We start from the raw sequence: 20,641 nt of genomic DNA, 5'->3' as shown, positions 1-20,641 counted from the left end.
CAGGTTGAATGGAAGCACATCTCGTGCTGACAGTTATTCATATCTTCTTTCGACTACTATGTTTTTCACACACAATCTCAAACAAACTACTAATACTATTTAGCCCTATGTTCAAGTGTTCAAGTAACACACACAAACAAACTACTAATACTATTTAGCCCTATGTTCAAGTAACATACACGAACAAACTATTACCACTATTTAGCCCTATGTTCAAGTAACACACACGAACAAACTATTACCACTATTAAGCCCTATGTTCAAGCAACACACACGAACAAACTATTACCACTATTTAGCCCTATGTTCAAGCAACACAAACGAAAACTAACAATACTATTTAGGCTTATATTCAAGCAACAGACACGAACAAACTACTAATACAATTTAGCTTTATGTTTAAGTAACCACAAACAAACAATTTAAAAATACGATCGTAATAAATTTATTACAGTCATTTGTTTTAAGTATTTTGACTTCGAAGAATTTTGATGAATTGACTGAACTATTTGGTCGTGGTAAAATACAATGGTAAATATAACATTTAATATACATGGTCACCAGGTATAATTTCTATAACTTTGAACTTTCCAGGTCTACAGTTGATATTTTAAACACTTTACCTAGAATCAAATTGTTCGTTAGTAGCACACAAGTAATAAAAACAAAACACAGTTGACGGTTGAATAAGCTGGTACTTATTCATCTTTGTGGTTGTGCCTCGTAGGTTCCAGCATGAAGGTGAATGAATACCATATTCAATTATACCAGCTTTCAGACAATAAACAAAAACACAAAACGTCAAACTATTCAAACTCAGCACTTCTCTTCTCTCAAGGTATTTGATAAACATGCTAATTTATCAGATCGAACAATATTTTCACTTCACTGTCATTTAATAGAATTGCTTTCTGGTTCGCTATTTCTTTTTTCTTGTTCACTAAGATCTTCTTGTCAAACAGCATCTTCGTGACAAGATGTGGCGATCTGCACCAGAAAAAAAAAAAAAATTGTATTTAATTCTTTTTTCTTCTAAGATAACTGTTCACAAAAACAGTTAAGTAATTAATTAAAAATCCACTTTTAAAATGTTCAGGATTTACGATGACCAACGAGTGGCTGGCAAACATCCAATCAGAATATTTAAACTTAACTAGTAATTTATGGACGTAAGACGAAGTATTGGAAAGAGAACCGCCGACTGAGTCACTGTTAAGAATAAAACTGATTATATTATGCCTTTTTAATTAGGTTATTTATTGTTAAGTGAAAAGCTACACAATAGGCTATCTGTGCCCTGGCCACCGCGGCATCGAAACCCGATTTTTTAGCAATATAAGCCCCTTAACACTAAGAAAATGAGACAAGATAATAAAAGAGGGTGTTCGGCCGAAAGAAATAGGAATTCTTTATTCGTGACTGAAGAATCAATGATTGTGACTAAAATTGCTGAAGATACACCCAGGAGCTAATATTTTTTATGGGCCCTACAACCCAAGTAATTTTACATGGAATAAAAGTATCAATGGACGCCCGATAAGAAGACTATGGGCTCTGGTACTTAGCCCCATTTAGTCCCTACCTAAATACGTTAAAGAAGACACACAGTAAAGTACATTTACAGCTAATAATTAGTTATCGTTACTTGTGCATCTCAGACAATTCTATACAACGTGATGGAAATTATATTTGTGTTAAGCCTAAAGTAATGGTTTTTATGTTATGTATACGCAATAAAAAGCAGCTCAGCAATGGTAGTAATATCAAGAGCTTTATTGAACTTATTTGTTTACCGCTTAACACTGATGTTTTGATACTTACACTCGTATCTAAGTGATGATCTCTTGAAGCAATTAACCAATCCATCTCATTCCTACTCGACGAACCTATTGTTTGGCTGAGGATACCGGCGAAATACACGTAATTAATCATGCTCTATATAAAAAGACAGAACATTCAGAGCAATGTTACTATTTTTATTACCCGATAACGACTGATGTTCAAACACATGACTAACGTGAGCTTTGTGCTTGATTATAAAATGGAAATAAAACTTCAGTTACTAACAACTTTAGCCTTAAATTAAAAAGATAAAGGGAAGCGTTTCTGCGCTTACGACTTTTTATTACTTCTTTTGTAATTAATTGGATTATCGTTTGTATAAGATTTGTTTCTTCATAAATGGAGCCGCAAAAGAATGAGGCTTACTTTTGTGGCATAAAAACCCAATTAAAGAAAATTCACATAAAGCTTACTTCTGTGGCATAAACACTCAATTAAGAAACATTTACATGAAGCTTACATTTATGGCATAAAAACTTAATTAAGTAAAAGTTACATGAAGCTTACTTTTATGACACAAAACCCAGTTAAGAAACATTTACATAAAGCTTACTTCTGTGACATAAAAATCCAATTAAAAATATTCACATGATGCTTTATTTTATAATGCTCATTATATGATACATAGGTTATGTACATTAAATTAAGACGAGTATGGAGCCTCGCCATGTCGTTACAATCTATGTTGCTGTGTTAGTTCATATTCTATCTAACAACCGTGCATCTTGACAATAGCTCTGCTTCGTAGTTTTCATTATACGAGGCTATAATATTCATAGCACACCACATTTCTCTGATTATTTTCATAATCCACCAAGAGTATGTCAATGACAGTTTCTCAGAGTTTTGTTTCAGCCGTTTAATCACACAGAAATAGATAAGCCATTTGACCAGTATAACTTTCTATGGAATAGAACGAACTTCCATCCAATTCTACACCTGCCTGAGATATGTGATGATTAAAGGGATATTTTAACAAAATAACTTGTGCCGTTTTTCAGACAAAAATTATACTTGGTTATGTTGCTTACTCTGACCTTTGTGGTCATGGATTCTCACTTGTTATAAGACGCCGCACTTTGCTTATCGTGGCGATGATACGACTTGTTGCAGGCCTCTTTTAGGCCTCTACATTCCCTTGTTTTCCAAGGAAATAAATCACAAGGGATGCCTCCGTCCTGGGACTTCTGTTTCCGATATGAACACATCTATATGCTCTGAATGTATGAATATTTTACGCAGGAAAAGGATGTTACATACCCATCCCAAGAGCGTTTAATTTTTTGTAGAAATCAAGGATAAAAGATAATTCTGTTGCATGCCGTTTCACGTCTACTTTCTACGATTATGATTGTCACGTGACTTATTGACTTGCATATTGGAAATTGTTTCAGTATAATGTACTCAACCATTAAAGAAATATTTTATTCTCGAATTATATAACTAGAATGAAAAAACAAAAAACTGACAATTGAAACATGAGAAAACATGTGGAAAAGAACATGTGATTATCATTACAAAAATTATGTAACACATCGTCACAATAAACATTCGTATTTTTTTATGTTGATGTTTTTTTATAATGATAACATATCGTGTAAAAAGCATTTGAAATGAGAATAAACATCCAATTAATCTGTTCTTTTCTTAAAAACACCCACAGTTATAACAGTTTGTTTCTTTCCTCAAAACCTTCTACAGCTATGATAGTCTGTTATTCCTTCACAAACCACCACAGCTACAAAAATCTGCTTTTCTCTCGGAAACTTCCACAGCTATTATAATCTGATCTACCCTCAGAAATCTCCACTGCTATGAAAGTCTGTCATCCCTCAAAACCTCCTCAACTATAACAGTCTGTTCTTCTTCCCTTAAAATCCTGCACTTCCCACAGGGATACAATATCATTATGCGGAAACCATCAAAATTCAAGCAACTGCCAGGACAATAAATATTTATATTGTCTTAACGAGGTAGAAATTTTACATGCATTAACAATGGCATATCGAGTTTTACAACTGCATTAAATTAAAGAGCGATGTTTTAGGTTATGTTGTATACTTGATTGTTTAATGTTTTTGGTATCTTGTTATAAATTTTTCATTGCGTTTTGCGCTACTTGGGCATAGTCGGAGGTATAAAACAATACAAATTATAACACAATACAGAATAAAGGTTGAACAATTAATAGCGATCAGAAATCCTACCTGAATACACACTAAAAGAGTCACGTACCAGCCATGTGGCTGAATGTTAGCAGCTCCTAAAGGAAAAATAGCATACATTACTTACTATATTCTATTTCATCAAATATGTATGGATTATTACCAAATCCAGTGGGGATGAAAATAAAACTATCTAATGAAGTAGAAATATACTACAGACTTTTATTAAAATAAACAAGCTGGATCCTCAACATCCGCGGCATTCGAAATGCTTTCAGGCAGGATTAGGGTAATGAATTTATGAGACCTTTTATTCATTTTATTATCTATATTTTGGAGCGTCACCAAAATATTAAGCGTTGGACGCGTGTGCACTCAATTCGATTTGATTACTCATCTGGATTGCTTCTAACCTATCCTGAAACTGAAATTATTTTAGGTAAAATTAGAATGAATTAATCTATGAAATATTGGACATAGTTAAATACATCAGTGGAAAGGGTTTAACCTCTTGCCTCAAACCTGTACTTACCATAGATATGAAATCAGTCAAGAACTAAAAGTTAAAAAAAAAAAAAAACTTAGAGCAATTCTATGAATCGCTATTTCACGGCTAAAAACATATATCAATCAACACTTTCCCTGACAAAAGTTTCATGTCAGGAACAACCAGAAAATGATAAATTATTAGAAACTTTGTCACGTTATAGGATACACCTTTATTCGCAGCTAAAAGATGAAGGTAAAAATTTATTTCGTTATCTACTCACTGTTATCATTAAAAGTTCCTACTGTGAATATACCTTACTTTAATTTAGTAAGTGGTGTAATAATGCCTCGAGTGATTGTTTTTATTAATTTCGCGCAAAGCTACACGAAGGCTATCTTCGATAGCTATCCCTAATTTAGTAGTGTAAGACTAGAGAAAAGGTAGCTAGTCATCACCATCCACCGCCAACTCTTGGGCTACTTTTTTACCAGCGAATAGTAGGATTGGTTGTCACATTATAACGCACCCACGACTGAACGGGAGAAAACGTTTTACGTGACGGAGCTTCAAACCTGCGATCCTCAAAGTACGAGTCGAACGCCTTAACTTCCTGGCTATGTCGGGACACACTTCGAGTGTGCTTTAAAAGTAAATGTTTACTTTGATTGTACTGGCTTATAAATTACTAAAGAGATGAGATGTATCGTATGTTAAGATATGGTCCAATTAGGAAACTAGTCATAAATAAACAAATGAGTAGCCTTGACCAAGAAAACACTTCAGTGAAAATATAAACTCGACAAGTAACACATACTGCAAGTGTTAAATTCACTGATACAAGGTAAAAGGTACGAAGTTGAGATTAAATAACGGATAGTTTGTTTTGTTTTTTGAAATTTCACGCAAAGCTACTCAAGGGCTATCTGCGCTAGTCGTCTCTAATTTAGCAGTGTAAGACTAGAGGGAAGACAGCTAACCATCACCACCCACCGTCAACTCTTGAGCTACTGTTTTACCAACGAATAGTGGGGCTGACCGTAACATTATAACGCTCCAACGGCGGAAAGAGCGAGCATATTTGGTGCGACCGGGATTCGAACCCGCGACCCTCAGATTACGAGTCGAACGCCTTAACCCACCCGGCCATGTCGGGCCATAAATAGCGGATAAATTATTTATTAACTAATGAGGAGTAGAACGATCTATTTAGAGTGAAATCAATATCTTCTTTTCATTATTATTTATTAGAACATACTTATATAATTATTCAGAACTCAACATAAGAAACTTAACCATCCAAATAATAATAATAAAGTTGTGTTACGGCAAAACTTTACAATGGACTATCTGCGAATTTTGGGATTTTAAGTCCAGAAGATTACCGTTAACCCATTGAAAGTCTTATGTGTATATGTGTGTTTTCTTATAGCAAAGCTACACTGGGCTACCTGCTGAGTCCACCAAAGGGAATGGAACCCCTGATTTTAGCATTGTAAAAGCGAAGACGTACCGCTTGACCAGAGGTGGACTTGGGGTGTTATAAAAGTTGGATAATCGTAGTTTATTAATATTTTTCAAGGATAACAAAACTGAATAATCATCGAAATAGGTAGTTTGAAGACAATTTAAACAAAATTTATCCAGAGAACAAATGCTTCAACTGTAAAGGATTTATATTATACTGAAAACATGACATATATGTGTAAATATCTAAAAATCAGCAGAAACTGCAGTCTGTCCCATAACATAAAAAAAGAACCACAGATGATGAAAAATATTAGTTTTGAATTATAAGTTTACAAACGTGTTGCCTCTTGTTTTTAAAGCACACGTAGTTAAAATTAACTGAAATGTTTCGTTTTAAAATTTCGTAGTTGAAATAATTTTCAATCTTCTATACGCACCCCAGTGGCACAGCGGTATGGCTGCGGACTTACAATGCTAGAAACCGAGTTTCGATACACGTAGTGGGCAGAGCACAGATAGCCCATCGTGTAGCTTTGTGCTTAATTACAACAACAATCCTTCTATAGACCTATTACTATCGACGAAAATTTATTTAGGTATATTAATGTAGTATGATATTTATCTTGCATATACAGGGAATAAAGTATCCAGGTTCGCATCGCAATTTGGTAATCAAGACAACCTTAGTTGTGAACCTCTATCCTCTTTAATTAGAATAACGTGAGAATCATTCTTTTCTCTTATATGTTGGGCCCGACATGGTCAGGTGGTTAGGGCTCTCAACTCGCTGTCTTCGGATTGCGGGTCCGATTTCTTGTCCTACCGAACATGCTCGCCCTTTTAGCAGTGGGGACATTATAAGTGACGGTCAATCGTACTATTTGTTAGTAAAAGAGTGGCCCAAGAATTGGCGGCGCGTCGTGATAACTAACTGCCTTCACTCTAGTTTTTCACTGATACATTATGGACCGCTAGCGCAGATAGGCTTCGTGTGACTTTGTGCGAAATTCAAAACAAACAGACACACTCTTGTCGGTTGTCTTTGAGATCTCCAACAACTCAGTGAAAGTGCCTAACGTTTCAGTTTTATATACCAAAGCTGATATTCATTTCTCGAAAATTCCCGCCAAAAGGCACATACAATATTTTCATACGTTTTAGTTGCCTGTTCATGACGTTTTAAATGCGCCCAGTCGGCGCGCACAACCTTGTCAACTAATGTACATGCCTAATATCTATAGTACATGCACTTAACATTTAGCATTGAGCCAGATACGAACTCTCTCAATGTGGGTTTGGTCCAAAATACCGAGTCCGTGACCACTTGTACATAGTTTTAATACTATAACGTTTAATACAGTACATGAATCTTCACAAACTTTGGCTGACGTTTAGTAAATATCACAAGTCATTTGTACACAGAATCAGTTTTTTTAATAAAAATATTTTCACTAAAGATTTGTCCCTGAATATACTTAGAGTTTTTTAAGTCCAAGTGCAAAACGATTTTTATGTTAAGAATAAAAATAATTTACTTAATCTCAAAAATCATTTGTGTAATCTCTAAAATTTCGTAAAAAGATTTCATTTTAAGATTTTTCTTGTTATTATTTCCTCTACCTATCTCTACCCTATCTCTAAACAAGGTCGTTCAATTTGACCCACCTAGTAACTAACAAAAAATAAAGTATAATATAAATAAATCTAAATTACACTTTTTCTTTCTAGAATGATTTTTATTGTAAAATGAAACCACATTTGTTTATTCTAAGTAACTTTAAACTTGTAGTAGTATACACGTATTTATACTTAAATTTTATTGCCCTTTGAACCCTGTCTAACTACTAGTATTATTCGCATCATTATAAATTGTAAATCATTTGTGGAACGTTCGGCTCACGTTATCCTGTCGAATTACATTACCCACTGAGCTACTTCAACCTTCTTCAATGTTTGCCTAGTGAACATTTATAATATTATTTATTTTACCTAATATAGCTTTAACTAACAGAAAGATTATCTTATTTTTATATTTTAATTACTTTTATAATAATACATAAAAATACATGTGAAAAGCAAGAAATAAAACACTTGTAAATATTAACAGCTTTATAAGCGCAAATAAAAAGTAGTTTAATCACATTTTGAATGTAACTCATTAAAACCTCGTGACATGTACAATAAACGATGTTAGGGTTCTGACCCAACACTATAAAATACTTATTTTTTCGATTTTGGTCTTTACCCTACGTTGACATTAAAAATAGTCTCTCTGTTAAATCTGTCAAATGTTTTATAAAAAATATAAAAGCAGACAGTTTTTTACTGTGATCCAGAAGCTCGTTGGAGCAGACATTTCCCTTCTCATCTGGCATTGCTCTGATACCTTGTCTGGTAGCTGAGCTTTATCAGTTGACATAACTCTGAGATCTCGTCTAGTGGCAGAACTTGATGTAGAATTTGATGAAAATCTGCATACCTTGTATTGTTCAAATCTGGACTTCTTTCAAAGATTTTGTAATATTTGGAGTCTTTTAAGATTTTGTATACTTTCTTCAAATACTGAAACATCTCTGCCACATACTAGTACGGAATATAGTAGTAGATTCCTACTTGAACCAACATTTAGTTGTGATAGTGATGTGAAAGAGATTATCTATCACTACTGAAATGGCAGTGAAGGAGAAGTGAACTAATCCCTTAAACATTTCAAACAAATTGTTTCACGAAGTAGATGGACCCAGGGATATATATTACAGTATCTGAAGCTATCTATGGACAGTTTGGCACTCAAAGCCTCAGAGCATTTGGAGTAGGAGTGACCCAATGTCTAAAACACATATGTCAATGAATCACACTGCAGACTTTTTTAGGATCTCCTCAAACATTTATACCATTGTCACTTGTACACAGTAGAAGAGAAGATGGTAGTAAGGTCCTGTCTGCGTCATCATTTCTTTATATTAGTGATATGAACAAAGTGAAGCTATCAGAATTTAAGAGGACAGTAAAGGATAATTTGGACTATTTTTCTCAAACATGTTATTACTTGAAATGGACGGCCCCAAGGATAGTGGTGCAGCATCTGATGCTGTGTCTGGATAGTTTGGTACTCAAAATCCTATAAAAGGTGTGATCCAATGACTAGGATTAAAATATTAGTTGTACGAAATTCTTAGTTGTGCAGAAAATAGAACAATTCATATGACTGAGTTCAAGGGTTAAAGGCAGGGATCCAATAAAATTTTAGCTTTTTACATGAATTATCTAAGGAAGTAGTAAGTTAACTCATTTGTGTACATTTTTCCTGGTAGTCATGATGACGTAGTCATCAAAACATTTATTGAAAGGTTAATAAGAACGTCCATCACTGTTGGAAGCAGTATCTGTGGCACTGTAATTCAAAGTAGTTACACTGAACTATTTGCTGAAACAGAGGAGGAAAAGTAGCAGTGTTAACTGCAAATGCACATTCTGTTCTGAAATAACTTCCAGGAACTGTGATAGCCTCAAGAATAAACAGAAATGTCCATTACAAGTTCCACTGCAACAGATGATATAAGGCAATGGTTCTTAGCCCTTGGGCTGCGATCCAAACCTGGGTCTTCAAACTATTTAGGGTGTGTTGCAAAAGTTCTCCAGGGATTGTCTAAACTTCCTTTTGTCGTCTATCAGTGGCTGCGCCAAGGAGATCTATTTGCAAACATAGCTCGCACACCTAGTTCCATTAGCAGAATTTGGGTCATAACCAAAAAATATTAAAATGTATGGTGTCATGGTGCATCAGCCAAGAGAGGACAAGATGACTTCCCATACCTTTGCAGCTAATGTTCAGCTCTTAAAAATGGCAAGAGAGTTAAGAAAGAAACCCTTACTATAACTGTAGTCAATGGAATGTTTTTATTCTGTTGCAGCTTAGAACTATAAGGAACAAATACCATTTCAGCCGATGTTACAACAGATGTAGGAGAGTCAATAACAATATATGGCTCTAGATGCTCTGTTAAACTGGAAAAGTAGAGTTTGAGTTGAAAAGGCATAACGACTGATTTGAAGAACAGTGAACTTCGCATTACATGGTATATAGAAATAATGATACGTGAATTTGAGGTTGAGTTTCTAGTGGATAATAGATGTCGTCACACCACCCTTGACGCCGAGTAAGTAAGACGTGTGTTTTCTCTCCTTCTGATTTCCCAGCATGTCGTTCTCGTTACTTGGACCTGCTATACCACTCACGCCTTCTGTCCCGCCGGTAATCGTCGACGGTCTACCACCCCACCTTTCGCCTTTACAAATAGCTAAGCCCGGCGCATCCATAGACCACTCTAAAACACGGTTCCTTAGCCGAGAAGGTATTCTCCTTCAACCGTCAACTCCTGCCGACCTTTCATACTTCTGTGAACCGTGGAATACTGTAATTAACATCAGATGCTCTCCGACAAAAAGCCCAACGAGCCTTTTCATTGTTTTCTTCAGAGGTATACACCCTTCGATACATCCGTCCGAGATCAAGAACGCCATAGAAAGCCAGACAAAGTCTGAAATATACGCCGTGCATCGTATATTCTCAAAATCTACCAGACAACCTACTAGCTTCATGAAAATAGCAACCACCACCAAGCATGTTGCCGATACAATTCTACATAATGGTTGTTATTACTATATTTTTCATTTTAGTGCTGAACGCCCCCGACGTCGCCCAACTAACCCGAGAACACCCAAACAACCTGAGTACGTTTCGCAACCTATAGCATCAACTAATACACCTGCCGACCGTTCTCAATCAAACCGCTCTGAGCTTGAGAAGACAAACAACAAATCTTGCCGGACCACACCTTTCATTCCAAGCTCCACTACCTCGACCCAGATACAAACCACGCGACCGGCAACTAAAGACGCCTCGGTTCAAACCGAATCCAAGTCTACAAACACCAAGTCGTCACAATCTCAAATTAAGGGAAGACATAAGTCCGTCCAGACCAGTGTAGAACAGCCAAGCCAAGGAGCAATACTTGAAACTTCACCTGAGATTTCACACGCATATCAACATATAAAAATGTTTCAAACATCAATGAGGCGCATGTTTAACACAGAACGTGCTAACCCGACAGTGCCATCATAACCAAACTTTGCCTCTCATCGTGATCGTGATTATTATTTTTGCATTTTTTTATTTTATATATATTTTTTGTTATTTTTTTTCAATGATTATTAACCTAGACTTTCTTTCCTTACAGCTACCCTCGGGCACGATCTGGGTAGATTATTCGGCGCCCAGGTCGTGAAAGTGAGTTTTCTCGGGGTACTCCCGTTTCCCCCCACATCTAATTCTTAAGCATTGGATCTATTGTTCCCCGCTTGGGCACTTTGATCTATCGATCCATGCCCGGCCATGAATTGGCCCGTTTGTGTATTGTTCGTGTTCTATCCGGCCTGCTTCTTGTCGTATCTCCCCGTCTCTCTTTTTGGAGGGGGTTTGCTTTGCCTGCCACGCTTACCAGACAAGCATTTACAAGAATAAAACCACATCCATTAATTTGTCTATCCGTGTTATCCACTCACGTTAATATTTTTCTAATTTCTACCAGGTGCGGGGTTGAAGGAGGACTGTTTAGTCTTCGAGCACCCCAGGAGATCAATATTTCGCAAGAAATATTAATCTTATACCTGAACACCTGCCGTATTTGTGTGTGTGGATACTGGAGCTCCTTGGATCTTGCACCACCTACCCATTTATCAGATATTCCTGGAAAAATTAACACATTTGGCAGTTATAAATTAATTCATTCTGAGAATATTAAAAACAGTAGAAAGGCATACCTCTGACTTAATGTTCATCATGTTATGTGCGAAATTAATGTAGTAGGATGCAGATTTGGTTCCAGCATTTATTTAATTGTAATTACACAGTAAAATCACTCAGTGCTGATTAGGTTGAGACTTTAAACAGTGGACTGTATGCTTACATATTGATAGTGATACCATCAAACACAAAAGTTGCCTTCTTTGGTATACGATAAATACAGATTAGGTCATTGTTACCATTTACTGCAGTGATAAAACTTGTACATAAAACACACCTTTTTCCTGCACATAAAGCAACACTTATTCAAACATTTATTTGTCTGAAAACTAGGAGTGTATCAGTGCCACTTGTAGCTATGGGAATTTGACCGTTCAGCCCTCAACTGAAGATGTCGTTGGCATAATAAAATGGTAGAAGTGGTGCAAATAGGCTGCGTAGCTATTGTTGTAATAATGAAGTAATGTGCTAACAACACCCAAACAAAATATTATGCTTAACTTTCGTCATACTTGTACAAGTATTAAATTTCTTGTTCTTTCGTACTGTTTTTACTTATTACTTATTGCTATGGGCCCGGCAGGGCCAAGCGTGTTAAGGCGTGCGACTCGTAATCTGAGGGTCGCGGGTTCGCATCCGCGTCGCGCCATACATGCTCGCCCTCCCAGTCGTGGGGGTGTATAATGTGACGGTCAATCCCACTATTCGTTGGTAAAAGAGTAGCCCAAGAGTTGGCGGTGGGTGGTGATGACTAGTTGCCTTCCCTCTAGTCTTACACTGCTAAATTAGGGACGGCTGGCACAGATAGCCCTCGAGTAGCTTTCCAAAACAAACAAACTTATTGCTATAAAAATAACGAAAAAGTGACACGCGTATTAACTTATACAAAAACATTTAATACAAAGTATTCGATAGCTATCTTGTGATTGCAGCACGTTATAATACAATGAGTGTGCTGGTGCTTTGATGCTGTATTTACCCGAAGTGTTCCTGCTGTAATTTTTTGCTTTCGCACTAACCTAAGAAACAGTAAAACCATAAATCTAAATGACTAGAGCATTATAATTGTATTAGCTTTGGCCATAAGAACGAATAAACGTGTAACTGACTGTAACAATATACAGTAATCCTAGGCACCAAAATATCAAGGATAGCTGAGATTTATTTTGTATTTTTATGGTGACTACAAGGTTGATCAAAGTAACCGAGACTGTATACAGTTTTGGGATAGGAAAAATAACAGATAAAATATAAAGGTTTATTAAAAGACAGAAACAATGTTTAATATTAGTTTAGGTGGTTCGAAAGTATATAATAGCCTATTTATATAATAAATGTAACCTGCTGACCAAAACTTACCACACTGTGTAGCTGTAGATACGGACAAATAGAGCATGCGGATATACTGGGTGTAAACATTTGCATCAACATCTGACACGTCTTTCTCACTCTGGAACTCCCACAGACTGGGCTACAAGGATTCAAAGTTTATCGTTATATCTGGATTTCAGTAATAACTTCACAGTAAAATTCATGCTACAATTGAGCACGTTAGAGAAAGACTGATTTTATAAATATCCTGTTTCAACTAACACTCCATATTTTATTTTTGACAACATAATTCTTCTACTTGAAAATGACTGAAATATACGTTTTAAATCCTAACGAAATGGTTTGCGAATTTATAAACTATTTTAACTATCTAATAAAAGTAACTGACTTCTGGTGAAAGAACGACAATTTTTAACATTGCTACAATTGACTGAATATAGGCAGTTTTTAACATCTAGTACGATTTACTGGTTAGAATTGAAGAAACAGAAATTTGTAACATTATCATGATTTACTAGTTAGAATTGAAAGAACAGCAATCTGTAACATCTACCACGATTTACTAGTTACAAAGGCCCGGCATGGCCAGGTGGTTAAGGCACTCTACACGTAATCTGAGGGTTGCGGGTTCGAATCCTCGTCACACCAAACATGCTCACCCTTTCAGCAGTGGGGGCGTTATAATGTCATGGTCAATCCCACTATTCATTGATAAAAGAGTAGCCCAAAAATTGGCGTTGGGTGGTAATGACTAGCTGCTTTCCCTCTAGTCTTACACTGCTAAATTAGGAACGACTAGCGCAGATAGCCCTCGAGCAGCTTTGCGCGAAATTTCGAAACAAACCAATTACTTGTTACAAGTGAAGGAATATGTGGTAGAAGTTGGAGATTCTGCTTTTGTTTACAGAAAAAATTAACGCATCACAATGTACAGAAGTTTGCAGTACATTAGATAATTACTCTACCTCAAATCTAAAAGACAGAAAATAAATTCCAGCAAAACCAAAAACGGTTGATGTAAAATTCTGAGCGAGAAAGATCTTGCTGACTTTTCCAGACTTCCATAATTGTCGAGAAATTACCACTAAATTAAAAAAAGAAAATGTTATGACACGTAATAAGCCCTTTTCATAAATTACGGTCCCCTCAATGGGTCATTGGTAAGTTTACGGACTTACAACTTCAGGATTCGATTCTCTGTGATGGATACAGTAGATAACACAATGAGGTTTTGTACTAAAGCAAATAAATGCTTTGTGACGGATTTATTATCATATGTCTGTATTAATATCGATGTTTGTTTAAGTTAAATTTATAGTTAAAAATTTCATAATACAGATTTAACAATATAAGTTGTATGTATTTCTAAATATAAATTTAACTTAAACAAATATCGATATTAATATATATATCTGTGATTAATGTTTACTTTTCGGGAATTTCAGATATTTGACCAGGAACGTTTATAAATTTAGAATGTTACAAACATCTATATTCAGCAGATTCACGAAAAAATTATATAACTTCAGCTGCGAAAGACCCACATGTGATCAGCAAAGAACACAAGACAAATTAGCTTCCTGTTAAATGAATTGTGCCTACATCAACACGAAATTAACTCGCTTATCGTAAACCCTCAATAAGACATCAAGGAAGCTTCATATCAGTAAGAAGACTCGATATTGTTCGTAAGTTTGTAAAGCTTTCGTACATAGTTATTATTTGTAGTAACCGTTATTGCAAATTGTATTATTGTATGTATAAATAAAATATACTTGCGTATACTTTGACGAAAAAGATACAGTTCTTAAAGCACTGGATACTGTTTAATATATTGTTTTAAAACAAGTAGATTATGTGCTGTTTGATTATTGTTGAATTTATCGCCAACGAATTACAGGCACCTACTGTAAAGAATCCGGTCAACAAAACCTGACAATTGCAATATGGCTTCTCGATTACGATTACAAAGTGCAAACAGAAGCCATTGTATGCGACTATTTCAAGCCAAAAATTGATAATGCTTAACTATAAGAATACATACTTTCTAAACAACGTTAAATAGCATAAGTAGCTGCGCCATAAACTATTTTTCTTACATCACAACAAAAACATTGAAGCCCCCCTACGTACGTGCGTGATTACATTGTGCAATAGCTAAAATGTAACACATTTTCAGTTTGGGTCACATGACGCGTTTCATACAGCTAAAAATCATGAAATTAATTCGTTTTTGTTATTTTTTAAATGCAGAACTACACAGTGAGATTTTTGCATCATGTCCACTTCGGGAAGTTGAATTCTGAATTTCGGCATTGTACGACCATAAACTCGCCGCTGACCCAGTGGAAAGACCAAATTAATTCGAAAATTCGCTTAACATTAAAATATCACAAATAAAAAATAAATCATTTGTACATAACTACATTGGCTGTGTTACAATATCTAAAAACTTTACGGTGAAGTATTCCGACGTTATTTTGTTATTCATGATTAAAGTAAAAACAATGTAAATTATTTAACGAGGTTGCTACATCGAAGTTTGTAATCACTTTCAAAATCCTACAATTGGTTAATTACTTCACACGTGTACTTCTGCGAATTAATTATCGACTTTTATACAGTGTACAGCATAAGTTTAAAAACTAAGTGCAGAAGATCTTGTCATGTAAATTTAAGTAAAAATAAACTATTCCTTATACATCGTGAACAAAACTAAAAAATTAAAAACTGACATTGGTCTAAACAATTAAATGCAGATGATCATGTAAAAAGTAAAAAAAAACTATAGTACCTGTTCCCCATACAACGTGAGCGAAGCTAACAACTTGAAATAATGACATCACGATATGACACTAAAAATACAAACAGGGGATCATGTCATTTTAAAAGATTAACACAAATTACATCTAATAAAACCTAAAAGTTAAGTAATAAAGCATTCCTTCTGTTTATGTTGTGTTTAAAAATAACCAAACGGTTGCTATTCAAGTAAATCAATAAGAATAATCATTCAATTCCCAATGTTCATACATACGATACTCTTTTCGTTTAAGAAATTTTAAATACACTTACAAACGTCATATATCCGAGATGTTTTCTTTCCGATAACTGGTCGTAAAGAAAAGGAGGTGTTACAGAAGAAAACTGAAATGAAAAAACAACGATACAAAAGTTTGAAGATTTCATATAATAATTCTTTGTCTTGTTATCAGAGCTCATACTCTTTGTCAGATTTACTTCTGTGTAGAGGTTTTCTGTTATTGCCCTAAAACTAGGACAACAGACCTTGACAGAAATTATTACTTACTATTATTTAGATTATTTCATAATTTTACGTAACGGATATTTGCATATAGACATTGGTCTAGCACGATTAAGTTGTTAGGGCGCTCGAATCGCAATTTCCAAGTCGCTGGTTCTAATTAGTTTTTTTGTTTTTGAATTTCGCACAAAGCTACTCGAGGGCTATCTGTGCTAGCCGTCCCTAATTTAGTAGTGTAGGACTAGAGGGAAGGCAGCTAGTCATCACCACCCACCGCCAATTCTTGGGCTACTCTTTTACCAACGAATAGTTGGATTGACCGTCACATTATAACGCCCCCACGACTGAAAGGACGAGCATGTTTGGCGCGACGGGGATGCGAACCCGCGACCCTCAGATTACGGGTCGCACGCCTTAACACGCTTGGCCATGCCGGGCCGGTTCTAATTACAGTCCTACCAAACATGCTTGCTCTTTCAACCGTGGGAGCGTTATAATGTTCCGATAAAACCCACTTTTCACTGGTAAAAAAGAAGCCCACGGATTCTCAGTGGATGGTGATAACTAGCTGCATTCTCCCTAGTCTTACACTGCGGTTAGTGCACATAGCCCTTATGTAGCTTTTCGCGAAATTCAAAACAATCCAAACCACACAGACTTCCCTAATTCTGAACTGATAAGACTAGGTAAGGCAGCTAGTCAATAGCATACACCGCCAACTCTGAGACTGCTATTGTATGGAATTTGACCGTAACTCTTACAGGGCTCCAAAGGCTTAGAAGAGTGAATTTTTGCAACAACGAGTTGCGAATCATGAACTCCCGAGTTCACAGTGCAGGCAAGCTAACCACTACGCCTCGCCCAGTCAATTAATCAAATACTTAAATGTGTTATTGTGTCCTCTAAACCTGTATTAACTCACGTATATTTCCTCAACTCCAGAGCAAAATGCTGTTCTGTTTATTTAATTACACAAGAATCTGTCGTGAAACACAGAAATGTGAGCTCTTACACACTTAAAATGTAAGATGACGATAAAGTTTATAAAATGATTTGTTTGTTTGTTTCTGAATTTCGTGCAAAGCTACATGAGGGTTGTCTGCGCTAGCCGTCCCTAATTTAGTAGTGCAAGACTAGAGGAAGGCAGCAAGTCATCACCACCCCAGCCAACTTTTGGGCTATTCTTTTACCAACGAATACTAGGATTGACCGTCATATTATAACGCCCCCAAGGCTGAAAGGGCGAGCATGTTTGGTATGATGGGGATTCGAACCCGCGACCCTCGGATTACGATTCGAATGCCTTAACCCACCAGGCCATGCTAGGCCGTTTTTAAATGAAAAAAAATGTATATTTTATTATCTGAAACAATTCTGGAATTTGGTGAAATCAGTGATAATAATATTATTACTATCAAAACATTTTAAAGTGATTAAAAGTAATACAATTCTTCTAATTACCTGAGATCATGCTTATCAACTCATTTAGTTGTAGGGTTAATTTTCCTGATATAGTTATTAATAACTCTTTTAGTTATTGGGCTGATTCTTCTGATTTATTTCTCAGTAACCTTTTTAGTTATGGAGATATTTTCCTGTTTCCTTCCTTAGTAACTCTTTTACCAATGGGGGGAGTGATTTTCCTGATTTCGTTCTTAGCAATTCTTTTAATTATGAGGTGATTTTCTTGAGTTCATTCTCAATAACTCTTTTACTTATGGAAGAATTTTTGTTGTGAGGAGTTTTCTTATTTCGCTCTTAGCAACTCTTTCAGTTTTGGGGATGATTTTCCTGTTTTTGTTATTAACATGGGGGAAATTTCATGATTTTGTTCTCAGCAATTCTTTTAGTTATGGGGGTGATTTTTCTGATTTTGTACTTAGCAACTCTTTTTTACTATGTGGAGAGAATTTATTAAAACAATAGTTTAATTTGTTTGTTTTATTATTTTATGAGTTCGTTCTCTGTCAAACAATTTTTTATTAACTTGTATATAATGATTTAATAACAAAAACAGTTTCCCACATGCTCAAAAATTGCTTAACTTTGGAGACTCATATGTAATCAAAAACGCTGTTCCACAGAATTAAAAAAAAAAAAAACGCGTTCATGACGTTATTCATCGACCACGACCTTTTCTATTTAGTCAGTTCATTTAATAGAAACATTACTGCTTATTCGTGATGACAACATGAAAATTGCAAACTCTCTTTATTGACCTGAATATGACCTAAGGTCGAAACGTTGTTGTTCTGCACTTTATTTTAATTAAAGTTTTACTACCCATACCAGCCATCTTGAGAATACATTCCTACTTATATATAATCCAACCCTATTTAAAACTATGGCTGGTTCCACACTTGACATATCAGTCGAGTTAGTGGTGTTTTAGTACTTTTCTTCTCAACGTGTGAATGCATAATTTCATGATAATGAAGAATCTTTATAATGGAGTAAACGTTACTAAAGAAACATAATACGTTTGTAAGAGCTAACAGTGGTGGATCCAGACATTTTGGAGAGAATAGTCCCAAGAACCAATTCTATTTTTTTTCGGACCAAAAATATACTTTTAAGTCATGTGAAACTTGATTAGGGCAAATTTAAATTGCTAAACCGACAGATAAACTGTATTTATGAACAAAATACACTTTTTGAGGGATATAACACAAAACGTGCGTAAAGCTTACGATACAAGTTGAATTATTAATGTTTTACCTGTTGAAAAAGTACTGTGAGAATTAAGTATAACCTGTATACTATGCACCACACTGATATTTCACAGTAGACGGTGTTTGCACATACTCTGCATCTGTGTTGTTATGACTTTTTCACAGACTTTCTGGAAACATAATTAATAAGAAACCAACAAGTGGAAAGAAACACGAAACTTGTATTTTTAAGCCTCTAATAACTTTGTATCTCGCACCGAGTTATTTATATAACTTAGGAGAAACAACCATTTAATTAAGATGTTGAAAGAGTTTTCGATTGAAAGAATATTAAAACAAAGATCAAGTGTTGTCATTTAACTTCATTTTTAATCTATCAAGGTTATGTCAACTCAGAATGTTCATGAAGAGACATCTTCTAATAATTTATTTTGTATTTGTCTTCAGGAAAGCCTAGAATTGAAACTAGCAATTTCACGCTAGAGAGTTCTTACCTGCCATAGCAAGACGATAAATAGAATGTACTTAAAGTACCAAGGAAGTAAACGGTAAGACAATCCAGGGTACGCCCGATCCTTTCGATTCAACAACCTTTTAACAGAACGTAACTGTCGTCGCAGAATCGTTGTCGCATCTTCGAGTCGGTGAAGTGTAGTGAGTAGTTCATCTCTTTGATTTGTGGCGGCGCTGTCTTCATACTGTACAGTTGCCTCGTCAAACCTTAAAAAAAATTATAACGATAACTACAAAAAACAACAAAAAAGACTTTGTTTGTTGCATTTCAACTTTCATTTTAGGTCTAGAATACGTAATGTCAATGTGTGATGTAAAACTAAAACTAACAATTTTTCTTTTTCCTTCCAAACCTTTAACAACGGTATAACTTAAAAGCATGTAAGTCTCATTTAACTCTCTTGTGTATGCGATTTGTAAAATCACAATGTATCTCAAGTATCAAAACGTGATTATGTTCACTGATTTTTATCATTTGTTTTTTAATTATTTCGAAATCAACACACGCAAAAAGTGTTTAAATATTGTATTTACGACCGATATTGTCACATCAATAGTTAGGAAGTCTGTCTATATTGCATTCAAAACTTATTGATGCCGTAGGGGATATCAAATGCTGCCGTCCACTGGAGAAAGGAGTGTCTTTTGAGACCAAGAGGTCATACGACCTATGGCGTCATAGTTCTAAAAAGTGACGCCAGAAGATGAATAGTTACTTATATGGACTCGGCATGGCCAGGTGGTTAAGGCACTCGACTCGAAATCCTATGGGCGCGAATTCGAATCCTCGTCACACCAAACATGCTCGCCCTTTCAGCCGTGGGGGCATTATTATGTGAGGGTCAATCTCACTATTCTTTGGTAAAATAGTTGGCGGTGGGTGGTGATGACTAGGTGCCTTCCCTCTAGTCTTACACTACTAAATTAGGGACGACTAGCGCAGATAGCCCTCGTGTAGCTTTGCATGAAATTCAAAAAGAAAAGAAAACAAACATTGACCTCGATTGCAAAACTAAATACGTATCTGAAACATTTTCAAAATAGACGTTTGACCGATTTTATGGTTTCACTTCAATATTAGTTTATACA

General features: G+C 35.5%; 1 protein-coding gene across 8 annotated transcripts in view; it reads right to left on the bottom strand.

Annotated features, from left to right (window-relative positions):
• Positions 1 to 430: 430 nt before the first annotated feature.
• The window catches only part of LOC143230480 (uncharacterized), a 94,207-nt gene continuing 73,996 nt past the window's right edge, over positions 431 to 20,641 (bottom strand). For 2 of the 8 annotated variants that reach the window (XM_076464121.1, XM_076464122.1), the window contains exons 12-19: positions 19,534 to 19,759; positions 16,178 to 16,249; positions 15,897 to 15,957; positions 14,068 to 14,186; positions 13,130 to 13,241; positions 4,050 to 4,105; positions 1,822 to 1,935; positions 438 to 987 (exon numbers count right to left, since the gene is read on the bottom strand). In XM_076464121.1, the coding sequence (XP_076320236.1) occupies positions 955 to 987; positions 1,822 to 1,935; positions 4,050 to 4,105; positions 13,130 to 13,241; positions 14,068 to 14,186; positions 15,897 to 15,957; positions 16,178 to 16,249; positions 19,534 to 19,759 (793 nt within the window). In that variant the 3' untranslated portion in view covers positions 438 to 954. Of the gene's footprint in view, positions 988 to 1,821; positions 1,936 to 4,049; positions 4,106 to 13,129; positions 13,242 to 14,067; positions 14,187 to 15,896; positions 15,958 to 16,177; positions 16,250 to 19,533; positions 19,760 to 20,641 lie in introns of those variants that run through there. The other 6 variants (XM_076464116.1, XM_076464115.1, XM_076464117.1 and 3 more) reach the window with 5 other exon arrangements.

The sequence above is a fragment of the Tachypleus tridentatus genome, chromosome 10 (genome assembly GCF_004210375.1).
Source record: "Tachypleus tridentatus isolate NWPU-2018 chromosome 10, ASM421037v1, whole genome shotgun sequence".
NCBI classification, from domain to species: Eukaryota; Metazoa; Arthropoda; class Merostomata; order Xiphosura; family Limulidae; genus Tachypleus; species Tachypleus tridentatus.
The sequence above is the reverse complement of the archived record's forward strand: the minus strand, read 5'-3'. Positions and strand labels throughout refer to the sequence as shown.